Source organism: Caretta caretta, chromosome 1 (assembly GCF_965140235.1).
Source record: "Caretta caretta isolate rCarCar2 chromosome 1, rCarCar1.hap1, whole genome shotgun sequence".
Taxonomy (NCBI): Eukaryota; Metazoa; Chordata; order Testudines; family Cheloniidae; genus Caretta; species Caretta caretta.
Window position 1 is genome coordinate 336,897,378 of NC_134206.1, and position 25,917 is coordinate 336,923,294.

A 25,917-nucleotide genomic window follows, 5' to 3' on the forward strand; every position below is an offset into this window, starting at 1 on the left:
GGACTCTGTCGATTGCGATCCGATGCTCAGAGGTTTTGGCAGGACTGAACCCAGAGTTTCATGGCAAAACACCATGAAATTTATATTTGTAAATTCCCATTTGAGTCCATGCATTTTGCAATGTCATCCTGTAATCATTAGTCCTTAAGTGGTGGTAAACTTGGGGTTTTCCGTTGTTATCATTTGATGATTGTCATGCTTCCCATCGTTATCTCCTATTTGTTGTCTTGCCTTTGGGGGTGGTTGCCTCACCTCTGAGGCCATCAATGCTGCTAACATGTTTAGCATCTGATACAACGGACATTTTCTGATTTTCTCCTGGTGTTTCCAAGTCTCTCAATTTTTCCTGACCATCTGGACATTTGTGATGGCTTTCACACCTTATCTTTTCCTGATGCATGCATTCCTCATTCACACAAACAATCTCACAGAGAAGACAGCAGTATTTTATATTCAGCCGAATACATTGTAAATTAAACTTCACAAAATATTGTGGTCAAAACAGTTTACATTGTGGCTCAGGCCTTTAACATTCCTTTAATCTAATTAACAGACACAATACAAGATCCAGTCTTTTACTCACTAAACCTTAAACCAAAGAAATGACTAGAGGGAAGTTTATAATGCATATAGGGAACAAGATCCCAGTCTCAGGCAATCATTCCTGCTGTTATTCAAAGAGGGTGGCTGGCAGAATTAATTCAAAGCTTACATCAATTTTTATAGTACAATTATAAAATCCTGTCCCTACAGTAGAGGGAGGCGTGGAGACTCACCCAAAAATCCAGTGGCAGAACTCAGGTGCTCCTGAGTCCCAAGCTAGTACTCTACCCACTAGGCCATGATGCCTCCCCCTGTAATGATCTGATCTGATCTCCCTGGAGATTGAAATCTTTTATCTAGTCACAGGGCAGCACGTGCAGCAGCAGTGCATACTTCTTCAGGACAGCTGGGACCCATGCTAACACACAGAACTCCTGCCTTGTCTAATGCATGTTCCTCAACCCTAAAAATCCTCTCTACCACCCTCTGCATATACTTATCCCCTTGCTCCTGGATAATCTTTGAAAAATCCAGTTGCAAATTGGACAGCGTAACACAAGTCCCTTTTTAAGCCTGGGTTTCCTACTTGGACACTAGAGGAAGCTACAAAAATACCCTTAGGTGCTAATAGGATACCCTAGCATCTCCTTGTGCCATTTTAAAGACATGTAAATAGCACAGAGACACGCATCTGATGAAGGGAGCTGTAGCTCACGAAAGCTTATGCTCATATAAATGTTAGTCTAAGATGCCACAAGTCCTCCTTTTCTTTTTGCGAATACAGACTAACATGGCTGCTTCTCTGAAAATTGATCTAGGTAAGTTACTCTGAGCAAGTATGTTAGCAGCAGCACAAATTTTGGCAAAAATTCCTTCAATGTGTTTCATAGTTTTCCCCTCTCTTTCCCTCTGGCCCTGTGTATAAAGAACTATTCCATATATGGATTACCAGAGACTCAGAGGAAGGTATAGGAGGTAAAACATTATTTAAGGCCCAGTCCTATTCCCACTGACAACAGGATCAGGACAGGTCCTAAAATTAGTTCATAGTGAAAGACTAAGGGTAGAGTTTTCAAAAGCACTTGGCATTGGCCTCACTCTGTTTCCATTGAAGCCAACAGGAATTTTACTATTGACTTCACTGGGAGCAGAGAGAGTTAGGCAAGCACTTTCGAAAACCCCACCTGAAAATGCTGCCATACTCAACCCCTGTTCTTTTAGAGTAGCAACCCATTAGTATTCTCTCTTCCTCCTTTTTAACTGATTCAACACTTTCTCCACAATCCAGTCCACTTCCTCTCTCTCATCTTTGTGAACTCTAAGAATTATGGGGCAGTGTCTTGTGAACTCAACATTTTTCCTCTTCCAAGTGAGGCCCTTTTGCAATTATGCAAAGAGAAGAGCGTTGTGAGCTACAAGCTGTTTACATTGTTATGAGGCTGATGTGGGTCAGCTCTTCAAGGTTATTCTTAGTTCAACTGCTATGTAAACTACTGATGTCATTGAGTGGAAGTTGCCCTGCAGGACATAATATATGTGATAATTATAAGCCAGAGAATACAGCATCTCGTCAGATATGACTCCAAGTTCTCTAGTTCAAGGAGGAGGGAGAAACCTGTTAGTTTTCCGGTTGTAGCTCTGCAAAAGAACCTGAATGAAAAACAGATTGATTCTATGCACGTTATATCCCAGATTTTTTTCCAAGCACGATAGTGCTGCCCACCCAAATTCATTTAGAATTGATTTAAGTTTGTATGTCAGAAAGCATCTTTTGAAGACCATGGAAAGGAAAAAAAAAATTAATAATATGCTAGCTAACCAACACCCTCAACCAGGACCTTGTAACAGAGCATGCAGCTACTGATGTTCTGCTTGTTTTTCAAGCAGCTGCATCGATTTGTGATGATCCCACATCAGATGAAATGACAAGCGATAACGCTTTGCAAAGCACTTTGAGATCCATAGATGAGAAGTGTTATGTGAGTGCAAAGGTGATTAAAGCACGGCTCTTGTCTGCAACGATGTAAAATGGCACTCACTCACTCAACAGATCTGCTTTCTCCTAACGTATATTTAGAATTATATCTGCCGAATTTGGTCACAGCAGTAGATTTTTCCTCCCCTTATTCCTGCACAGCCAGCACAGCTATGAGCATGTGAGCTTAATTCTATTCCTTCTTGGGCATCATCAGTAGAACAGTTTACTACGTTCCAATCCGTTACACCTGTGCAAACCCTTGCAGTGCAGTCACTGTTGGCTTAAATGAGGACCATGGAGCTACGCCATTGTAACTCAGTTTTGCAGGTGTAAGTGAATGATGGAAAGATGCCAGCTTGACTCATACAGCACAGGCTGAGTACAGAGGGGTAACAGTTTATTGTCTTTTCATTGATTTATGAAGAGAGGCAGAGGGAACTGGGATTTAGTCTGCAGAAGAGAAGAATTGGGGGGGGGGGGGAGTTGACAGCTGCTTTCAACTACCTGAAAGGGGGTTCCAAAGAGGATGGATCTAGACTGTTTTCAGTGGTAGCAGATGACAGAACGAGAAGTAATGGTCTCAAGTTGCAGTGGGGAAGGTTTAGGTTAGATATTAGGGAAAACTTTCACTAGGAGGGTGGTAAAACACTGGAATGGGTTATCTAGGGAGGTGGTAGAATCTCCTTCCTTAGAAGTTTTTAAGGTCAGGCTTGACAAAGCCCTGGCTGGGATGATTTAGTTGGGGATTGGCCCTGCTTCAAGCAGGGGGTTGGACTAGATGACCTCCTGAGGTCCCTTCCAACCCTGATATTCTATGATTTGCAAACAGAATAAGCTGAATACAGAACTCATTGGAGAGACAGTAAGCATGGAACTTTGCAATGCCATTTTTAAAGAAAAAATTATTTTCAGTGATTATTGTTAAAAAGTTATCGATTCTGGGTAAAAAAAAAAGTCAGAAGTGCCAACATTTTACCCTGTTGGCTGTGTACATATGAATGGATCACTCATCTTGTAAAAGGAGGAAATTCACTCTCCTCTCTACAAAGCTAAAAGCTTATAAAGCAAGGTTTGTTCCTGTTCACCCGATTTACCTTAGCATCCTACAACATAGGGAACAGGACCTTACAGTAACAGTTCCTTCAGGTCATGTTGACTAATGATGTGAACAACTGGGGACTTGATCCTGCTCCAGTTGATGTCAGTGGCAAAACTCCCACTGGCTTCAGTGTCAGTGGGCTTCAATTGCACAAAAACTTTCTTAATTAATGCAGCAGGATCTTCATGCTGTGTGAGTAGGAAGAAGGCAGGTGAGACCTGTGTTCTTTTTTACTAGCCATTAAGTTACCACCACAACAGTCCTTACGAGGGTTGAGTCAATGCAGCCCGAATATGGACTTCCAAACTCCAAAGGGCAACTAATACAAGATGAAAATTGTTTATGAAAATGCTAGGGCTGAAAGTATCTCTTCAAAGAGTCACTCAGTGGTTGCTTCTAGTCAAGAAGCATCCACTGGACACGGTAAATAAGTTATACATTAAATAAAGAATGTTAAGGTTAGAAAGTCAAGCACTCAAAAGTTAGGAAATACCAGAATTAAAGGTTGCTTGCGCAACATTAATGTGGCCCCCTTGTGAATATGCATTATGGAATAGGATAACATGCTATTCCCCCCCCCCCCCCCCTCCACAGGACCCCTGCCTAATTTAGTGTACAGCATGGACATTGCTCTCGGAATCAGGATTGTGTAGTGAATGAGGTTGTTGTCTCCATGACCTCTGCCTCATTTGTTGCAGAAGTTGGAAAGTGTGCAGTGAAGACAGCAGGGACTTACAGAAGGAGAAGGGATGGTCTCATAGTTAAGATATTTGAATGCAACCTTAGAGAACTAGGTTCAATTCCTGCTTCTGCCACAGAATTCTTATATGATGCTGGATACCCAACAGAAGATCTCTTACAGAAGTATAGCCAAGCACCTGAAATTGATTGAAATGGTGCTTTTAACATATTAAAGTGCTAGACTCAGTAAAATTGAATCCTAAGTATACCAAGTTGGGCACTTAAAATTAGCAAACAATTTTGTCGTTAATGTCTCTGTGCCTCTGTTCCACCTTTTGTGTTCTGGGAATAATAATGCCTCCTAAGATCACAGGAGTGCTGAGAAGATAAAATTCATTAGTGTTTGTGACACTATGGTGAGAGCACCACAGAAGCCCAAGAGGAGATTACTAGTTTTGTATTCAACATAGTGCAAACACTCCGTAACCAAAAGTCCCCAAACTTAATCCACACACTCCCCAGCAAGGGCATGCAGTCTTTAAAACCCAGCTTCGTTCTCTTAAATGTCTTCTCCATCCCTCTGCCAGGGCAGTCGCCCACAACTTTCCTTCTGGGGTGCAACCCTGCTCTTCCCAGTGAGAACTCCCACAGCCTGTCTGCTGGGTGCATTCTTGTCAGGGAAGCATCCCTCACTCCCCTGGCCCACACTATTCGCCGTGGTCCCCACTCTCCAGCAAGGGGATGCCAGAAAATAAGCCCTTCCTCTTCTCCCCCTTCCTACAGCTCTCTCTAGCCCTTAGCTCTGGCTCTCCAGCTTAGAGCTAGCAGGCATCTTCCTCTTCTGCCTTCAGCCCTGGCTCTCTGGCTTGGGGATGCCAGCCAGAAAACACCATGTGTTGCTCTTTGCCTTCAGCCTTCTCCCAGGAACCATCTTCTCTGTTTGGCAGCTCTCCTGTCCTTCTCCTGTCTGTCTCCTGACTCATCTTCTATAACCCACCCAGATGTTTCTCCACCCTCTTAATTGGCCCAACTGGGAGCATGTGGACTGGATGTTCATTTAATGGGCCAGCAACCCTGTTGCAGAAAACAAGACACATCCCTAGCACCAGCAATGTGTCCTGGCCAAATTGCCAGACTGAGAAAGTTCTGTCTCCTGCACAAATGAGCTTAATTCTTATTGTTGTGAGTTCCATTGTGCCAGATAGTGAAGTTCTTCATCCTGGAGCTTTATATTGTCTTTTAGGTATCCTGGGCTCATGCCATGAAGCACCTTGAAGATAAGGGACGAACCCTTGAACTTGATTTGATATTCCTTGGGAATCCAGTGCAGAAGAAGTTTGCTGTGCTTATGGTATCCAGTGTTGCTGAAGAGATGCGCTTCTGTGTTCTGTACTAGTGGGAGTCTTTTCAGTGCTGAAGACTTAATTTCTGGTATATCTCATTGCTGTAGTCCAACCAAGAGGTGATGAAGGCATTTATAACTTGAGATCAGGCCATCATCTTCCAGGATGTGATGGAGTCTCCTAGCCAACCAGAGATGATAGAAAGTATTACTCATGGCTGTTGCGATGTGAGAGCTCAGTGGCAAGAAGAAATCCAAGAGCACTCCTAGACTACGTTCTGAATTGACCTATTGTGGATATGAACCATCAAAATGTTGTCCTCTGCCCACCAACATCACCTCTGTCTTTCTTGGGTTCAGCTTCAGCCAGCTGTGCTTAATCCATAAGCTGATCTTATACAAGCCTGGTGGTAGTGGTGAGGTCATATGTGGTGAAAGACAGGTACAGATGTGTCATCCACATATTGCTGGCACATGAGTTCATGTTATTTGACCATTTCATGGTTGCATGTGGATGTTGAAAAGGACTGGAGAAAGAACTAATCCTTGTGGAACTCCACAAGTGAGGGATCTAGTGGTGAAGGTGTAGTTTCCCCATCATTATTCATTGGTTGTGTCCCTCAAGGAAGAGCTTAAACCATTTAGTGCATTACCCTGGCCCCTGTCACTTCCCTCAGCTGAGAGAGCAGTAGTTTGTGGTCAACAGTGTTGAATGCTACAGAGAAGTCGAGCAGGGCTAAAATTTGGCTAAGTTTTAAGTAACTGAAAACAGCATGTAATCATGGGAAGTACTTGGCAACTTTAACTTTAGGCATCACTATCTGCACTGACTATAATGGAAATCACTACTCAGTGAAAAGTCAGCATAAAACAGGCACATCAAAATTCTGTTTTGGAAACAAACATTTGGATGCACCTCTGCAAGCCTTTGACACAGGTTGACAGCTAGTTACTTTTGAACTTTAGGACCAGCTTGGTTGTTCTTGCACATGAACAGATGACACCGCATTTCAACACACCTTCTCATAGATTCTAAAGCTGCTCTAAAGACACAAAGCCTTAAGAAATTGGTTCAAACCATTTAATTCTTTTTGGTGGTAAGCAGAGTCCAGGTTTGCATTAGTGTGTGTTCAGGATGTGCATTTTTCCTCTACTTTTTATTTCTCTTTAATAAACCTTTTCATCCACAGTGAAAAGAGCTTAGAGATGCTAGCAAGTTTTTTTTGTTTATACTTTTTTCCTCCTTGCCATTGTTTTAATGCCATTAAAAAGCTTGAAAATATTACATTTTCTTTTACTTTTTTCTTCTTCCAGTTTTGGGGGAAAAAAACCAAAGAGCAAGCACAACTGTAATTCAATATTCCTCATACTTCCTTATTTGTCTGCTGGCCTCATCATTGGCAGCACAGCTCTCTGAATTGGAGTGTGTGTGTTTATTTGTATTCCACTCTGATTTTTTCCCTGCAGGGCTAGGTCACTGAGTTTAGATATAATAACCCACCCCTCCAGCCAAATCCAGAGCTTTATGAAGGTCCTAAAAAAGTTTGGGTCAGGGTCTCAATATCAGTCATCTACTCACTGTCATTATTAATGACTAAGCATTTTCCAACACCACTCCCAGCAGGTCTTTCATTATTTTAAAATATTTCAACACACATTTTTTCCTACATTGACCTCAAAGTTTTTTTTGTCTCCCCTCCTCTTCTACCTGCCAACTGAGTCTATCAGGATTTTGCAGGTGGCTAGCTATCTGAAGTACAGAAGAATACAGAAATTTTGGTCATAAGTCCCACAATATGTGTCATCACCATGTGGAATAAGTAACTCTGGGGAAATGTTTAGAAGCCAAAACTAGAAGTTTAAATACAAGCTGCAGGTTTTTCCTACTAATATCCATAACTCAATGTCAGATCTTTCAGCTTCTGAATTCATTGGCTTACATAACTGTAACTATTTCCTGAAACTATGGAAAAGCTGTCAAGATCTCACATGCACACAAACACACCCACATACTTGCATACAAATCCAGCAGATGCAGAGTTGAAACTTGTAAGTAAGTAGCATTTCACAGGATACAGTACTCACTGATTAAATAAATTTTTGTATGTGTCATACCTTACAATAGGCACACTCTGCTCATTTATGATGGCTGTTCAACCTCTTGTCATTACAGAGCATCTTGGGCCTCACTTAGGGTGACCAGATGTCCCAATTTTATAGGGACAGTACTGGTATTTGGGACTTTTTCTTATATAGGCTCCTATTACCCCCCCACCCCTGTCCTGATTTTTCACACTTGCTGTCTGGTCACCCTAGCCTCACCCTACTCATTTACACACTGAAGAATAACTATGCCTCTAAGTGAGAGCAGAATCAGTGCCCTTAATTGCGGGCACCGAGATGGTTTAAAACTAACTAGGGAAACTTTTCTTTAGCTAAGCAAGACAAGATCAAGTGCATCAATATATCTGAATGGAATCTCACCAACTCTGGTAGGATGCAGTGCAGAGACAGCAACAAGAAAACCCACAAACTGGACTATGATCATCATCATTTAACAATTAAAATATATATCTTTATTTAAATTCAGCCTTTATCATTCTTACTGAGGGCAGAATTTAAGACAAAAGGATTGCACAGGTGTAACTGCCAACACTTCAGTGCGTAGTCTGAAGAATCTTTCTAAAGTGCTAAAGATGCACAAGTAAGGGAAAAAAAACCTCTAGATTTTTAGATCCCAGGTTGAGTTAGGTAGGGCAGCAGTTAGGGGCGAAATAAAAACAAAAACAATGTATTTTGTAAACTGAGCAAGCTTGTTATGGTAGCACATTGTAAAACAATACTCATAGAACTCCACAATGACCTTTTTACATAGCCAGTTTTCAGACAGTTGTACTTGCAGTTTTACTTCTAACCTCAACGTGAGCAATGTATTGGGCCCTAAATCAGGGAATTGGGCCCCAAAACAATAAGAAATACTATCAAGTGGCTACCAGAGTCATGCATGTTCAATGGTGACCATACAAAAGAACCCAAAAGAATAAGGATTAGTTTCTTACCAGTCATATGGGATTAATTTATACAATTCTTGGTGATTTGCGTACTGTTTGTCACATAAGTGATTTTTAGCTTCAAGAAAAAAGTCTAAGTTTAGCAAACACTTTGGAGTTTTTACAGAGTGTTAAAAATTATATCCCTTTAAAATGTATTTGAGAAACTTTATGGTTTCCATTACTATCCGTCGCCCCCAAAAAGATAATTGAATACTTTTGTCCCATAGAAGACTATACAAGTCTTTCATGCTATTGTTGTCTATTTCTAGGAACTGTTGTGACAACTGTTTACTTTCCTGTTTACTAACAGAAACTAAATGGTGGCACCACCACCACCACACACTTCAACAACCCAGAAATAGAAAAGCTTCTGATGGGTTTACCTTTATAGGAAAGTTTAAGTCTTGGGATATTTTGCTTTGAAGTTCCAGTGACTGGAAGGAACAGCATTACTAAGGATAACACTGTGCAGACATGTGGTGCTTTGAAAGATCTCATTCTGCTGTTCTCTCGACAGTCTGTTCTTGCATTCATGGTGAAAAAGGTCCGTTTTTCAGAAAATCCAAATGTAATCTGAAAGCAAGAAGAAAACATCTGTGTCTCCTTTGCATCGTCACACACAAAGCTTATGAAGGCAGGCCAAACCTTCAGTTAGAGAGTATCTTAAGCAGAAGTCACTTTGTTATAGAGACTTTTCTCCAGTATACACCAAAACTCTAATCTCTTTTCTATAAAACTAATTTGGTAGACTGAGGCCGGAACAATGCGTAAGCTTTTGGACACCGTCTAGCATAGCTAACTTTTAAGTACAAATTAAATTAAATATAATACCCATTAAAAATAGTCACATTAATGCCTTGGCTATCTCTATATAGATCAGGTGTTCTCAAACTGGGGGTTAGGACTCCTCAGGGAGTCACAGGGTTCTTACATGGGGGAGGGGTTGACGAGCTGTCAGCCTCCACCACAAACCCCACCTTGCCTCCAGCATTTATAATAGTGTTAAATATATAAAATGTGTTTTTAATTTATAAGGAGGAGTTGCATTCACAGGCTTTCTATGTGAAAAGGGCCACCGGTACAAAACTTTGAGAACCACTGACACAGATACCACAGCAATTTTATATCCTTACACTGTGAATAGGCTACACTGTAATATCTCAGATACCACGGTGTAGCAACTGGAGATACCATTAAAATTAACATGTAATTGACATTCATCACAAACTTATTTATAAAATAAAAAAAAGGGATATTAGAAGCTTTTATTCACTTTCAGGAGAAAAACAATGATTGCTGATACAACGTTGTTCTCAGTGAACTAAGACTTACTTAACCACAATCCACAAACCAAAACGTCCTAGGAACGTTAAACGGGGGAGGTCCATGCAAAGGCCCATCTCAGCACAACATGTAAGAAAAGCAAGCTTTGCATCACCTTTCACTTAATAATCATAATAGAATACCTAGCTCTTTTCATCCATAGATATCACAGAGTACCCTACAAAGGAAGGCAATTATCACTATCCATGGAAAAACGGAGACACAAGTAAGTTGAAGTGACTTTGGGAAGATCACACAGTAGTCTCCCTGTGTAGAATTGGGGACAGCAAGATTGGATTTTTTTTCCCCTAAAAGATATTCATGTTTGAACAAGAGCATTGGTTTGGGGAAGTTCTATGGCCTTTGTTATGCAGGCGGTCAGGCTGGATGACCACAGTGGTCCCTTCTGGCCTTAGAATCTATGAAAATGACCAGAGCAGATACAACACCAGTGATTAACAAGTAGGGCTGCTGGAAAAACAATGACAATTTTTCCATTAAATTTTTTTTTCGGGCGGGGGGGGGGAGAGCGGAGTCAGTTGACTTAAAAAAAAAAATTAACTCCAGTGCTCTGATCAACTGATTTGGTGTAAGTACCGCAGGCAATGTTCTGTGCTGACCCTTTTAGATGAAACAGAATGCAGAGCCCCTCTGACGTTTGGGCTGCTCCATGGCTCTCGGTGTTAACTTAGCATTAGTTTAGCTCTCAGAGAAGCTGCAGCACTGCCCAGGATCTCCATGGTATTGCAGGCTCTAGCCCTACCCCCGGCACATCCCTCCTGGCCCCAGCCTCTCCCCAAGCACATCCCCTACACCATGGCTTGCAATGGGGTCCTTGGAAGATTGCGGAGGATAGATGTGTCTTGCCAGAGTAATCCTTCCTCCGCCTAAACAAGGTGGTTCTGAGCCCTTTACACTACTCTGGTACTTCTACCTGGTGTAAAGAAGCCAGAGAGGGGGTGAGGATCTCACCTGGAACATCCTTCCTATGCCAACACATTCAGTTTCCTCCCTTTCCTCCTTCAAATCTCTCCTCCAAACGCAGCGGGACCCTGCCGCCTTTCAATCTGAATCGACTCCTGTAGGCTACGCACAATCGCCCATTCATTAAATAAAACCCCAAAGTAAGCATCTGATTATTTGATTTGTTTCTTATTCTTTGCCCTGTTAGAATGCAAACCCCTGAGAGAGAGAGGGAGAGAGAGATCTTGTTTACTCCATAAATGTGTATTACTGAGTTCATTATTGGCGCCCAACAAATAAGACGACACAAAACTGATGGTGACATTAACCATCTTTCTCTATATATCTATATAAAAAAAGACTGAGGTGAAAAAAGATGCACAGGCCCTGTCCATTTTGGTGGAGGAGAGTGAAAACTATACTCCAAAGCAAGAAATTATCTAACATCAAGTCTCATTGCAAAGATTGCATAGGAATCATGGCTTGAGGGACTGGGATTCTGCTAAACGTATAAGGATTCCGCCAGAGGGTGTGAGGGTCATTTTCTGGAGGCAAGAGCATACTTAAATTGTAGGTCCAAATTCACCAATGGTATAGCAAGGCATGAATGGGATGTGTCTTACAGCACTAAATTTAGCCTTTTGGCTGCAAGGAGTCTGACTTTTCCACGTAGAAATTTCTTGCTACACAAATCCTTCTTTTGTATTGTCTGAACTCTGGCTGTGGAAAGAGGCCAGACACAAGGGGCTTACTTTACACTTGAGGCAGCTGTTCAGTGAGTTTGAGCCAAAAAAGTCCCATTAAGGACTCACTGCAGGCTAGTAAGATTTTTTAAGTTATGCTTTTTCATACGTTCATCCTCTAATACACCTCCAGCTTCAATACAGGACTCTTCCAGGAGATTAATGACTAGCTCAGGTTAATGTACCTCAGACCAATTGACTCATCATTAATCCCCAGAAAATGCCCAATAGCTTCTGGGTACGGTGACCAGATGTCCTGATTTTATAGGGACAGTCCCGATATTTGGTGTGTTATCGCTTATGTGGACACCTATTACCCCCCACATCCTGTCCTGATTTTTCACATTTGCTATTTGGTCACCCTACTCTTGGGACATCTCTAATGTAGATCAGTGTCCTATGCTACATTTGACCAAATCCATAAGCACTGTTTTGTTTTTAAAAGAGGAATTTTATAAGAATGAATAGCAATTCTTCTTACTTTAGTTCTTTGATGTTTCTGATAAGCATCTACCTATGCTGCAATAGTCCTGTGAGATGTACTGAACCAAAATGGAGGACAAAACATTTCAAGAGAATGATGTTTAACTTCAAGTGCTTTATCATGAAGCTGTAATGTATCTGCATTTGGTTCTTTTACGTTTTTTTATTATCCTCCTGTAGGGAGCCAGGGTGGCTCCCCTCTGAACCAGAGGGTAAAGAGCCACCCTTTCAGCCTGAGTGGGCGGAGCCAGGCCAAGCTTCCGCCAATCCCCGGAAGGGGAAGGGTGGGACAGGAAGTACAAAGGGCGGGGCCCTCTGCCCAGTGAAGAGAGCACCAGGGAGGGAGACAGACACGGGCTACTGGCTGCTCCCTCGCGAGCCTGCTGCTGACCCAGGCGAAGCCCTGGGCAAGGAGGAGCCTGACCGGGAGGAAGGCCTGTGGCAACCAGGGCTGCCAGCCGCTGAATACCCAGAGGACCTGGAGGGGCCTGACTGCAGCCCGGGCCAGCGTGAGTCCGACACCGAGGGGGAGCGGGAGCTGCCCGCAGCGGATTACCCGGACGAGATGGAGGGACCGGAGCTGCCCGCCTGAGACCCCGGGTAGGAAGTAGCCCAGGGGCCGAACTACACCATGGGGTGGGTGTGTTTGGTCAGCGGGTGCGGACGGCCCCACTGACCCAGCAGCAGGACCTTCGCCTCCCGCCACTGTCAGGGCCCTGGGCTGGAACGCAGCGGCGTTGGGTGGGCCTGCGTTCCCCTACCCTGGCGCTCCCCTGCCTGAGGGGCGCGCTACTGACTCCGGCCGGCACACCTTCCCCGCTAATTCCCCAACGCCTGGAAGGTGTGGCTGAGGCCTGCCACGGAGACCATAGCTCTCCATTGCCCCTAGGGGCTCGGAGGACCAACCAACACCTGTCACAAGTGGTGGAGAATGCGGACAGGCGATCCCAACCCCTGCCGAAAGGGATTAGTGCGAGGGCGCCTGTGAAGCGCCCCTACTGGAAAGATGGAGATGGAAAGCCTTATCAAGTTCCTGGCTGAGAGCCAGCAACAGCAGCAGCACCAGCTCGAGCAGCAGCTGGGCGCCCACCAGCAGCAGTTGCTTCAAACCCTGGGGGCCCAGCACCAGGAACAGCAAACCCAGTGCTTCCAGCAGCTTGCAACCCTGTGGTCAGGCCTTGGTGGTGCTCAACCGAAGCGGGCAGCCACCCCGACCCTTCCCGCCCCACCGATCTGTCTGGCCAAGATGGGGCTGGAGGATGACCCGGAAGCCTACCTAGTGACCTTCGAGCAGGTTGCCTCAGTGGCTGGTTGGGCGCCTGACCAATGGACGACACTCCTTGCCCCATATCTGACAGGGCTAGCCCAGAAGGCTTACCATGGGCTCCCAGATGATGAGGCCTGCATTTATGCTCAAGTGAAAGTGGCTATCTTGGATGCCTTCAACATTACCCCGGAAACCTTTACCCCGGAAACCTTTCGGCAACGGTTTCGGGAAAAGGTCTACCCACCGGGCGCCAGACCCCAGGCGGCGGCCCAGGAACTGAAGGACGAGGGTACCCGATGGCTCCAACCCGAGCGTCGAACCGCAGCTGAGGTGATGGAACAGGTCATCCTCGAACAATTCGTGCACATCCTCCCACCCCAGGGGAGGGCTTGGGTGTTACGGCACCGGCCACAAAGTCTGAGCTCGGCCGTCACGCTTATGGAGGACTTTCTCGAGGCTGAGGTCCCGATACGACCGGCCGCCTGCCCCCCAAACCCTGGGCCCAATGCACAGAAACTTGAATGGAGGGGGCCCACCTCTCAAACCAACGCACCCCACCGTACCAGACGACCAGAAGGCGGCAGGACCGAGTTTTCCCGATGGCCCGAGTCAACACCACTCTCTGGCCCTGGATGCTTAACCCGACCACCAGGCCCCGGCCCACTCTGCGGCCCCACTGGTGCCCCCACGTGGCCGGCGTGCCCAGAGGTAGGACCTTGTTTCCGATGTGGTGAGTATGGGCATCTGCAACGGGGCTGTCCTGCAATGGACTGCAACTTTGGCCTGGTGTGTGCCGGGGAGCGATGGGCCCGTCTGCCCTCCGTGGCCAAACTGACAGCTCCCATGGAAGTCGCCGGGGTCCCTGTGGTGGGTCTAGTCAATTCGGGCTGTGGGCAGACCCTTGTCCGCCAGGCGCTCTTCTCGGACACCAAGTGGACCGTGGGGGAAGTACAGATTCAGTGCATCGACGGAGATGTAAAATCGTACCCCACGGTGTGGGTCCCCATTATGGTGCACGGAGTAACCCAGTTGATCAATGTGGCAGTGGCGTCATCCCTCGCCTATCCAGTGATCCTGGGCCGTGACTGGCCTGACTTCGTCGAGGTGCTCCAATCCCTACCCACCAAAGAGGCGTTTGAGGGAGCCCCGCCTGAGAAGAAGACAGGACCTGACTCGAGCTCCGACCCTGGAGCTGAACCAGGCCCCACCCCCGGGCAGGATGGCTGGGAAATGGCGGGTCCTCCTCCTGACCTGGACTTTAGCCGAGATCAAAGGGAGAATCCTACGCTCCGGTTTGCCTATGAGCAGCTAGCCCGGGTGGATGGTGAGGTCGTGGAGGCGCAGCGCACCACCCAGTGGCCCAGGTTTGAACTCAACCATGAGCGGCTCTACCGCCTTGACTGAGACCCCCAGACCCAAGAGGTCCGGACCCAACTCGTGGTCCCCCGCATCCATCGTCGGGCTGTCTTGAAGCTTGCACATGACATCCCGGCTGCTGGCCATTTAGGGCAGGAAAAAACTGGCCAGGGTCCTGACCAGGTTCTTCTGGCCCGGCGTCCACCGTGAGGTGAAGGAGTATTGTGCGTCGTGCCCAGACTGCCAACATGCAGCCCCGGCCGGGGTATGGAAGGCCCCCCTGGTCCCGTTATCAGTCGTAGGTGTGCCATTTGAGCAGGTAGCAATGGACCTGGTTGGGCCAAAAAGCAAGGCGGGCCATCAATACATCCTCGTCCTGATGGACTATGCCACCCGCTTCCCGGAGGCCATCCCCTTAAGTATCACCGCCCGCACTATTGCTGCGGAGCTCGTGAAGACCTTCGCAAGGGTGGGCCTCCCACGGGAGATACTCACTGATCAAGGGACCAACTTCACATCTAAGCTGTTCCGCCAGGTATGTGCCCTATTGGGGATTAAGAAATTGCAGACCTCGGTCTACCATCCCCAGACTGACTGATTGGTCGAGCGGTTCAAGCGGACCCTGAAGGGGATGTTGCGGCATTTCCCCACCCAGGACCTCTGCCAGTGGGACCAGCTGCTCCCTCTTTTACTACTGGCGATTCGAGAAGTCCCACAGGCCTCCAAGAAATTCTCCCCGTTCGAGCTCCTCTATGGGCAGCGACCCCGCGGGGTGTTGGACCTCTTAAGGGAGACTTGGGAACACAACACGTCCGCAACACAGGGTCTCTTGCAATATGTCTTACAACTGCAGGGGCAGCTGGCGCAGGCGGGCGAGCTCGCGAGGGAGAACTTAAACACCGCCCAAAGAGCCCAGGAGCAACACTACAATTGGGGCGCCCAGGCTCAATCATTCGGGCCAGGGGACCGAGTACTCCTCCTGCTCCCCTCGGAGGAATCAAAGCTTTTTTCCCGCTGGCAGAGTCCATATGAGGTCCTCCACCAGGTCGGGCCGGTAACTTATGAGATTTGGCAACCTGGTCGCCGTAAGGAAAAGCAGATTTATCATGTAAACCTCTTAAAACCTTGGCAGGACTGGAAAGGGCTCCTAGTGGCCCCTTATCCCCCCGAACCGGAACTGGGGCCCCAACCACCCGAGGAGTCGGATAATGGTGAACCCCACCTAGCAGAGACACTCACCGTTGAGCAGCGAGAACAGGCACTCTGCTTAGTGAGGGCATTCCCCAAGATGTTCACCACGAAACCCAGGCAGACTATGCTCACCTACCATGTGATCCAGACGGAACCTGGTGTGGTGGTCCGAGAGACAACCCGGCCATTGCCTAGGCGAATGCGGGAGGCTGTAGAGGAGGAAGTCCAGGCGATGTTGGAACTGAGTGTCATTGAGCCCTCCCAGAGCAAGTGGCGGAGCCCCGTCGTCCTCGTACCAAAGCCCGATGGGAGCTGGTGGTTTTGCATTGACTTCTGGAGGGTCAACGCCATCTCAAAATTTGACGCCTATCCGATGCCCCGCATCGATGAGCTCCTCGACCAGCTCGGGGAGGCCTGTTATATCACCACTTTAGATCTCAAAGGGTACTGGCAGATCCCCTTGGATCCCAGGTCCAAGGAGAAGACCACGTTTGCCACCCCTTCAGGGTTATACCATTTCACCCGGATGCCTTTTGGCCTACATGGGGCCCTGGCAACCTTCCAGCGTTTGATGGACCGGGTGTTGCAACCACACACGAAATACGCGGCGGCCTACCTGGACGATGTGGTCATCTATGGCAATAACTGGGAGGAACATCTTAACCAAGTAGCGGCAGTCCTCCGGGACCTCCGCGCAGCTGGGCTGATGGCCAACCCGAAAAAATGTCGAATCGGGCGGGAGGAAACCACTTACCTGGGGTACACCTTGGGCCGGGGACAGGTACACCTTGGGTCCTCATTGGGAAGGTCCAAGCACTCCAGGAATGTCCGGTGCTGACCACGAAGAGACAAGTACGTCAATTTTTTGGCTTAGCTGGTTATTACCGGCGGTTTGTACCCCACTTTGCAAGCATTATGGCCCCGCTAACGGAGTTCTTGACCAAGGACAGTCCCCGCTGGGTGCACTGGTCCAACGAGTGCGAGACAGCCTTTCAAACTATCAAAGAACGGCTGTGTAGCGATCCAATACTCTTCAGCCCAGACTTTCATCGTGACTTTATTGTCCAGACAGATGCCTCAGGCGTTGGGCTTGGGGCGGTCCTCTCGCAGGAGGTGGATGGGGAAGAACACCCGATTGTTTACCTCAGTCGGAAGCTGTTCCCCAGAGAACGGAACTACTCATTTGTGGAGAAAGAGGCGCTAGCCATTAAGTGGGCAGTCGATGCTCTCCACTACTACCTCCTCCGGGCCCCCTTTATACTGGTTACGGACCACGCACCCCTGAAGTGGCTTAATAAGATGAAGGACAATAATGCCAGGCTGATGCAATGGTATCTCGCTCTGCAGCCCTATGCCTTCACGATTCACCATCGGGCGGGACGAGACAACGCCAATGCGGATTTGCTATCCCACCTCGGAGAAGGTGAGGATGCCAGCTCCGAAGATCAGGAGCTGGATTTGAGGGGTGGGGTATGTAGGGAGCCAGGGTGGCTCCCCTCCGAGCCAGAGGGTAAAGAGCCACCCTTTCAGCCTGAGTGGGCGGGGCCAGGCCAAGCTTCCGCCAATCCCTGGAAGGGAAAGGGTGGGACAGGAAGTACAAAGGGCGGGGCCCTCTGCCCAGTGAAGAGAGCACCAGGGAGGGAGACAGACACAGGCTGCTCCCTCGCGAGCCTGCTGCTGACCCAGGCGAAGCCCTGGACAAGTAGGAGCCTGACCGGGAGGAAGGCCTGTGGCAACCAGGGCTGCCAGCCGCTGAATACCCAGAGGACCTGAAGAGGCCTGACGGCAGCCCGGGCCAGCGTGAGTCCGACACCGAGGGGGAGCGGGAGTGGCCCGCAGTGGAATACCCGGAGGAGATGGAGGGACCGGAGCTGCCCGCCTGAGAGACCGGGTAGGAAGTAGCCCAGGGGCCAAACTACACCGTGGGGTGGGCGTGTTTGGTCAGCGGGTGCGGACGGCCCCGCTGACCCAGCGGCGGGACCTTCGCCTCCCGCCACTGTCAGGGCCCTGGGCTGGAACGCAGTGGAGTTGGGTGTGCCTACGTTCCCCTACCCTGGCGCTCCCCTGCCTGAGGGGCGCGCGCTACTGACTCTTGCCAGCGCTCCCCTGCCTGAGGGGCGCGCGCTACTGACTCTTGCCAGCGCTCCCCTGCCTGAGGGGCGCGCGCTACTGACTCTTGCCAGCGCTCCCCTGCCTGAGGGGCGCGCGCTACTGACTCTTGCCAGCGCTCCCCTGCCTGAGGGGCGCGCGCTACTGACTCTTGCCAGCGCTCCCCTGCCTGAGGGGCGCGCGCTACTGACTCTTGCCAGCGCTCCCCTGCCTGAGGGGCGCGCGCTACTGACTCTTGCCCGCACACCTTCCCCGCTAATTCCCCAACGCCCGGAAGGTGTGGCTGAGGCCTGCCACGGAGACCATAGCTCTCCATCGCCCCTAGGAGCTCGGAGGACCGACCGACACCTGTCACACCTCCCTTAGTACTTTGCTGAAAAGGGCTTTAAGCACAAACCTCTTTTTACGTACATAGCAGCTCCAATGAAGCAATGGGGACTATTCACATGCTTAAAACTGGGTGGGTGCAAAAGCACCTTGTTGAATCAGGGCCAATATGGTTGGCTCTGCAGTTAGATCTTCCCTGTGGAACTCTAATTTGAAACGGGTTATGGGCTAGCAGAGCTGCCAGCAGTCAAACCACTGATGTGCTGGTATTCTGCCATCTTGGGACAACCAGGGCTATCCAGATGTACATGACTGGTGCATTTGTGACATTATATCCCTGAAAAGAAGTGACATCTCAGTGCAAGTGGTCAGACTTAGTAAAACCTGTAGGGTAGATTACTCTGAAACTGTCTGAAACAGGCAAACCTGGAGCCAATTTATTTAGCATAATTTATTCCAGGCCCTTTGTTGGAACAAACAGAGCTCAGATAGACAGTCCCCTATTAGCTGCAAAACTACATCAGTTTTTAAACACATTGTTCAGTTAAATCTGATATCTAAATGCAAAAAATCTAGCACCCAGGGATGTTGTGTGGACTCCCAACTTTCCCTGGCATCTTGAAGTCCAGAAACAAAGGACAGCAACTCACTGATAAATTTAGATTTTTCGACCATGGCTGATATAACACTCATTTGAATATTTAAACAATGGTTTTTACTTAATTGGAGTATAACAGTTACCACTGTTCATGTTGTGAGACAGTTTTAAAATCATGAGCTTTGTATTGTGCTAGAGAGCACAATGAAAACTGCTTGCAGCAAATAAAGTATCCAAATCTCACTAATAAGGATGTAAAAATGAAACAATGACAAATCCAGAGTAAACCTGGAGAGTTTGGCCCATTGTGATTATAATAATTAAGAAAAGGGTAGGAAAAATTAGGACACGATGTCTACTCATAAATATGTTGGGTAAGTTACTTGGCCCCTTTTTTTTCCAGCATGCATAATATTAACCAGCGTTTTTTAGTGGAGAAGACTGTTGTCCAGTAAAGAAGCCCATTTTGACTGTCTGATCTGGGTTGATACACATGAGACATTCTGTTGATCAGACCTATGTTTAGACCCATACACGAGCACACTGTATGCAATGATTAAATACTAACTGTAGTTGGGAAAAAAAAAAGACGGGAAATGTATCCCACCTACAGTTAAATTTCAAATATGTAGAGAAATATATAGAAAGTTTCTAAATATTATATACAGACAAAAACATCCACATAAGTTCTAAATTTATTGCTAAACAACTATCTTCCAGATGACTAATTACAGTAAAACAGCAAGACATATTTCCAAGAAAGATATTTCTACAGTTGGCTAGTTTATACTTCAAAACTGCACTATAATCACAAACTGGGTATTGGAAATCTAGCCTTAACCAGAAGAGAAACTGGAAACATATATGACAGTCAGATGAATAATTCAGCAAATAAAACACAGAGTGAAATATAGTATCCGGGTTCACTTAGCATCCAGGCTCTCTTTTTAAATAACGAAGATGACATTGATCCAGAGCACAGTGAAACTATGTTCTTTCCCCTCACAGACAGGATACTCTGCTGATAGACAGTTTGGCAGAGAAAGCTTTTCTTCTCGATGGGAAATCTCATTATAAATCTAACTCCATCTGAGAGCTAACAATATACTTCATAGCCATTCTCCAACATTTACTTTATAAAGCAGCTTTAGTGATGTTTACAATGCAGCAAATTTTGTCTTCTGCATAGACTCAGACCCGTTACTCTTTTCCACAAAAGCCCCACAAATCAATATCACTCCACCCCACCCCCATCCAAAAAACAAACAAAATAACCTAGCAAAACTAACATTAACAAAAGGAAGTACTTTGGTACAATACTAACATTAAAGTGAACGTGCAATGCATTTACTTGATCTTTTCTTGAATTTCAATACGCTAAACATCCAATGGGGTATTCTCTACACATTCAGGTCCCTGTCCTAAAATGAGTTTGACAGCACAGGAATCCACCCATTCTATGCTCTGTCATCCATTCAGCCTCCAAAACACCTGCATCCTCTCTGTTTGGAATATGAGATAGACCTCTTCTCCGGATTTCAGTCCAAAAGGAACAAGTGGAACAAAGAAAAGAAGGGACTGGAAAATGGAGGAGGGGGAGAGATAAGTGAGGGGAAGGATTCACACCAGTAGAAAAGTTATTTTAAATGGAGAAAAGAGAGGTTTAGAGATTATAGTAAATTAAAACAGTAAAAAGAATGACACCAAAAAAAGGGGAAGTCGGGAGAAAAAAAAATCTGAAAAAGGACAGCCTAAAATACAGAAGAAATAAGTGGAGACTAGGGAAATGAAAGAAAAACAAACAAGCTAGGGGTTTTTTTTTGCCTTTCTACAAACTATTAGGATTTAACATCTGGTAAAGCATGACTATGACACAGTAATTGGTGGAAGGGCAAACAGGATAAGGATGGACCAGATCCACAGGGTGGTCTGGATCACATGGCAGGCTAGGCTCATTAAAATGTGCTTTGATGCAGCCAATGCAAGGTCATATATCCAGGGAGGGAGGGTGAAACTCTGGCCCTACTGAAGTCAGGGCCCCCACTGATTTCAACGATGCCAGGATTTCATCCAGCGAACGTGGATCATACATGTAGGAGAGGGGAGTGTACTATGCAAAGCTGCAATACTGAAAGGTACTACATGAGCGTAATGGTGCATTCTGACTTCACAGTCCGTGACTCAAAGGTTGAGGATAACGTGAAGCCTTCTCTCCAGACCTGATCTGTGGTGTGCTGCAGATCACACTCATGTGCATGTAGAAAAGCAAATGCGGGAATGTACTTTTAGATTGTATTGTCTGTTTCTGTTTTTCCAACTCCAGTCTGCATTTTCTGGCTGAAGGCTGAGAGGAGCTTGTGTCATTCGGTGATATCACATATTTGACAGCATCCCAGCAGCCAGCTGTCCAGATGGTGATTTGTACCCACAGATCTCAGTACGTGTACACTATTGTGTTGAATGCATGTGCAAAGGATATTCAAAATTGTACAGATTTTTGAAAAAAATTATGCCTTAGCTACCCATTTTTGTGAGCTCTGAAACATTCAGGCACCCCTGCTTTAATACTAGGTCCTCAGGAACAGCGCATTTAAGTCACCTAAAAAACCCGATTGTAGCTTTACTCATTTGAAAAGGAAAATGAGATGAGAGAGTGAAACAGTTTAATAGTTTAAAAAATACTCAAACAGAACTCATAGGACAAATCTCACCATAATATTTTCATTACAGCATATACCCTGATCAGAGCGAACTGAACGAATTATATGTCTATATTAAATATGTTCTAGGTATCATTACCTTGGCATCTAAGGCAAGAAGGCAGACAGAAAATCTCTAGAGGCACTAAAAGGAAGTGTGAAGTTGACACCCAATAAACAGATGCTGAGAGCTGCCGCTGGCAGCATAACATTTCCCAGAAGATGCAGAGCTTCCCTGCAGAGAGTTGGATGGTTTCACACAGCTATTAAATAAGTGGGCACAGAGAATGGGCAGGAAGCCTGCCTAAGGAAGCACCTTTGCCTGCTATTGAGAAAATAAGAACCCTCCCCACCATCAAAAACGAAAAAAAGTGTCTCGATGACAGTAAGAGAAACTTCAGGAGCTGTATCTTGGGGCTACCTGCCTAACCAATTAAATGTTCCCTGGTTTTATTGGCAAAGGCTAATGTCTGAATAACTCCAGGCAGAAATCACAAACTGTTAATCAACTGACCCTGCAGCTACTATTGCCCTACACACGGAGACACACACCTGCTGTAGCCCGTTTGAAGAACTAGAGTCTTCCCCCCCTGCACACACACACACCCCGCCCCCAGGTCTGTGCTGACAGTTTGCTGAGGAAGCTGTGAGTACCTCTCTACTTAGTTTACTTTTTGCAACCCCACACCAGATCATCAGCATGAATGGAACCAGAGACCTCCAATAATGGAGGTTTGAGCTTTCGGGATTCAGGGCCTATCCCTGCTGATGACCAGTAGTGATGGGTTTTTACAAACTGGGACTTGTCCTTCCATGCATCTCACATGCTTGGGATAAAACTCCCTTGACTGGGAGGGGTTCATAACACACAGCTAAGTGTGTTATGAACCCCTTCACCAATGGGCTCAAACAGGATAAGACTCTACAACTCCTACCAGGAGCTAGAGGAGCACCTCAAATGGAGGAGGCTTATGTTTCTGAATGTGTAGGAACTGGTTCTATCGTGGCAACAATCTGTGATGGAAATTTGTCACCAGCTGGCAATCCATAATATTGTTGTTATCAATACTTGCAAGTTGCATTAAGAAGCTTGCACTGGGGAATTTGTTTATTATTAGATGCTCCCATGCCTCATGACACATATGGCAACATAGTGTTTCCACCTCAGTCTGTCTAATGACATGTTTCTTGCTCTGTTGCAGTCTGTTTCCATGACAGCAACATCCTTCCCAATTGTTCTCTTACATGCCATCTGTTGTCACCCATTTCTCCATCTTCCACCAACTGGTATCCAGCATTTGGGAGACTGCTGCTTGAACATAATGAGTACAACATGTTCAAATTTTAATATTACTAAACATTTACATTGGGGTAGCATATAAGGTCTCATCTTGGACAGGGCCCCTTCTGGTAGGGACTACAGAGTCATGTAGTAAGTGACAGTCCCTGCCCCACAGAACTTTCCATCTAGAACACAGGACATTAAAAGGTGGAGGATACAAACAATTGAGCAGGGGATTTCATTTACTGCAACTCATAGCAAGAACTTTCTCAGTTTATTGATCTGATAGAACAGATGTTTAATCAGATTTGCTTTTCTGTAATATTGCACTAGCAGGTTTCTTGCTATGGTGGGAAATGTATGTAACTGTTTGGTACAACTGTGGTGCTAATAGATGTGCCAGTTTTATTTAAGTTAAACAGAAAAGGTTACTTCTATATCTGGTTCCTCTTGTGTCTCCCTATGAGAAATACCGTGAGTACTGCAAATATTGAGCTTAGCTAACTGCAGACTTTAAATGAGAAACCTAAGGCAATTAAATTATTTTTTTTAAGTACCACCACTGTACTACGGATACAAAATTCCACCAACCACCAATTACCAGCAATTCATTATCAGCCCGTGTTTCCTGTTTTGAAAGGTTTGTTAATAAGTTCAGCTTGTTTATCGTCTCTAAAGTCATGTCTACACTGACATCTAAGCTACAACACTTCAGCCGTGCTACTGTAGCACTCCAGTATAGACACTTTCTCCACTGATGGACGGGGTTTTTCCCCCCCATCTATGCAGTTAATACACCTCTCCAAGAGGTGGTAGCGAAGTCAATGGAATAATTCTTCCATTGACCATGCTGTACCTACAGTGGAGGTTAGTTCAACCTGATTAAGTCACACAGGTGCAAAATTTTTCACAGCCCTGAGTGACGTAGGCTAGGTCAATCTAATTTTTTAGCGTAGACCAGATTTAACTTCAAGCTATTGTGATTTGGTGTCTGTCGGCTACAGAAGTGTAGGTTTCATACTAGAAGAAGACTGATCAAATGTTTGTTCTATACTAACTTATTACTTTTGATTCCTATCACCAGTGTACGGCCTCATTATTTGATGCACAGCCCATGAACTCTATGAAGTATAGCTTGCTTGGATTTAGCATGTAAAGTACAGAATTGAGAGATGTGGGGGGAAGGATTTTTTTAGTTTACAATTCCAACAGATTTTGGTTTCTTTTAATCATATATTTGATTACTTTTGGAGGAGTTCTTTATGTCACTTGTCCAACTAAATTTTGGATCAACATTTTGTGCAATCCACGTGTAAAATGATATTCAAGGAGGTTTAAGAAAGGATATATTGCAATGGAGTAATCAACCAAGTTATGGCCCTGCTGGGATGGATGTTTTATTTTTTTAATGGTTGGATCAGATTTTAAGGAGAGATTGAGAGAACAAGCAGAAGCATTATAACGTGTAAGTTTACAATCTTACAGAGTAATTAAATCCTTTTAAATCTTAGCCAAACATTATAGACCTTTTATAGGCTCTTCTAGAGTGCTCATCACCATAGTATCTGAGCAATTCACAGACGTTAATGCATTTATCTTCACAACTCCATTATGAGCTAGGTAAGCATTGTTATTCTAGTGTTGTTACTAGAAAATGGAGGCACAGAAAGAAGAAAGGACTTGTGCAAGGTCACACAAGAAGTCCGTAGCAGAGCCTGAATCAGAACTCACATCCCTTGAATGCCCATTCACTTCCTGGGGTCACAAAACCATCCCTCCTCTCTTCATCCTACTCATTCCTTATACCATGCATTGTTTGCAGTAAGTCTTGTGGCTGGAGACTGAGGACTCACATTTCACTGAATTTAAACTAAATAAAAGATGGAACTTTTCCTAATGCTTTATTCTTTGCCTGTGGGCAAACTTCAGAGTATTAAGTGATCACTGTTTTATTCTTCATAAATATTTAAAATGGAATCACTGAGACTCCTTGTGGAGTAACAGACTGCTTGGGGTGAGTAAGGATATCAGATTATTATTTTAAAATAAGTTAATATTCACTAACTGTACCATTTCCAAGGGGTTTGGAATTGCTGCTGCTCTGACCTAACAGAGTTTTCTGCCTGTGTTACGCCAGGACTCAGCTTATCTTTAGCACAACACACATAAAAAGCAAAAGCTGTTTTGAGAAGGATGCAGTGTCAATGTCCTCTGGGTCTAGCAGAACTATTCTGCGGGGGGAGGGATCAACACCACCATTAAACATAGAATTATTTTCCGGTTTGGTTTAAACCACAATAGTGGCTTGGGGGGGTTTTTTGAGTACAAAGTGAGAGCAACATAAGTGCAAAGATGAATCAGTTCTGCACAGGACATAACAGGGCTTTCCAGACTTTTAACCTCTTAGTTACTGGGTAGATGAGTGCCTTGTTTTCAGCTTTGTTGTACAGCCATCACACTGAATGAGCCTACATCTTCCAGAATTATGGATCTTTTAAAAATAAGAAATTACATGCACAGTAGTTTCCATCTTGAGTGGGGGTTGCCCTTCAAGGACCTCTCATCCAAGAATTTGGGCATGATGAAATATGTATCAGAACCTCCCTTCATTGGAGTCAGGTATCCGGGGAATCCAAAAATCGGTACCTAAATAGATACCTGCTTCTCCCATGTACAGCCTACTGAAATGACTGCCAATTTCAATTGATGATGTAGCGGGGAACAAAACTCAATCATATTAAGCCAAATACTGACTCTTCATCTGACTGTCTAACTTGGAGAGCAAGGAAAATACACATGCACACACTTCTTAAAACCTTTTAAGTATATCAGAAGCTGGAAGCCTGCAAGAGGGTGAATCTGCACTGTACTATTAGGCAT

General features: G+C 45.7%; 1 protein-coding gene across 4 annotated transcripts in view; it reads right to left on the minus strand.

Moving 5' to 3' along the window:
* The window catches only part of LOC125630489 (semaphorin-3D), a 199,755-nt gene that overhangs the window by 115,943 nt on the left and 57,895 nt on the right, over positions 1 to 25,917 (minus strand). For all 4 annotated transcript variants that reach the window (XM_075124521.1, XM_075124522.1, XM_075124520.1 and 1 more), the window contains one exon: positions 9,080 to 9,269. In XM_075124521.1, the coding sequence (XP_074980622.1) occupies positions 9,080 to 9,230 (151 nt within the window). In that variant the 5' untranslated portion in view covers positions 9,231 to 9,269. The remainder of the gene's footprint in view (positions 1 to 9,079; positions 9,270 to 25,917) is intronic.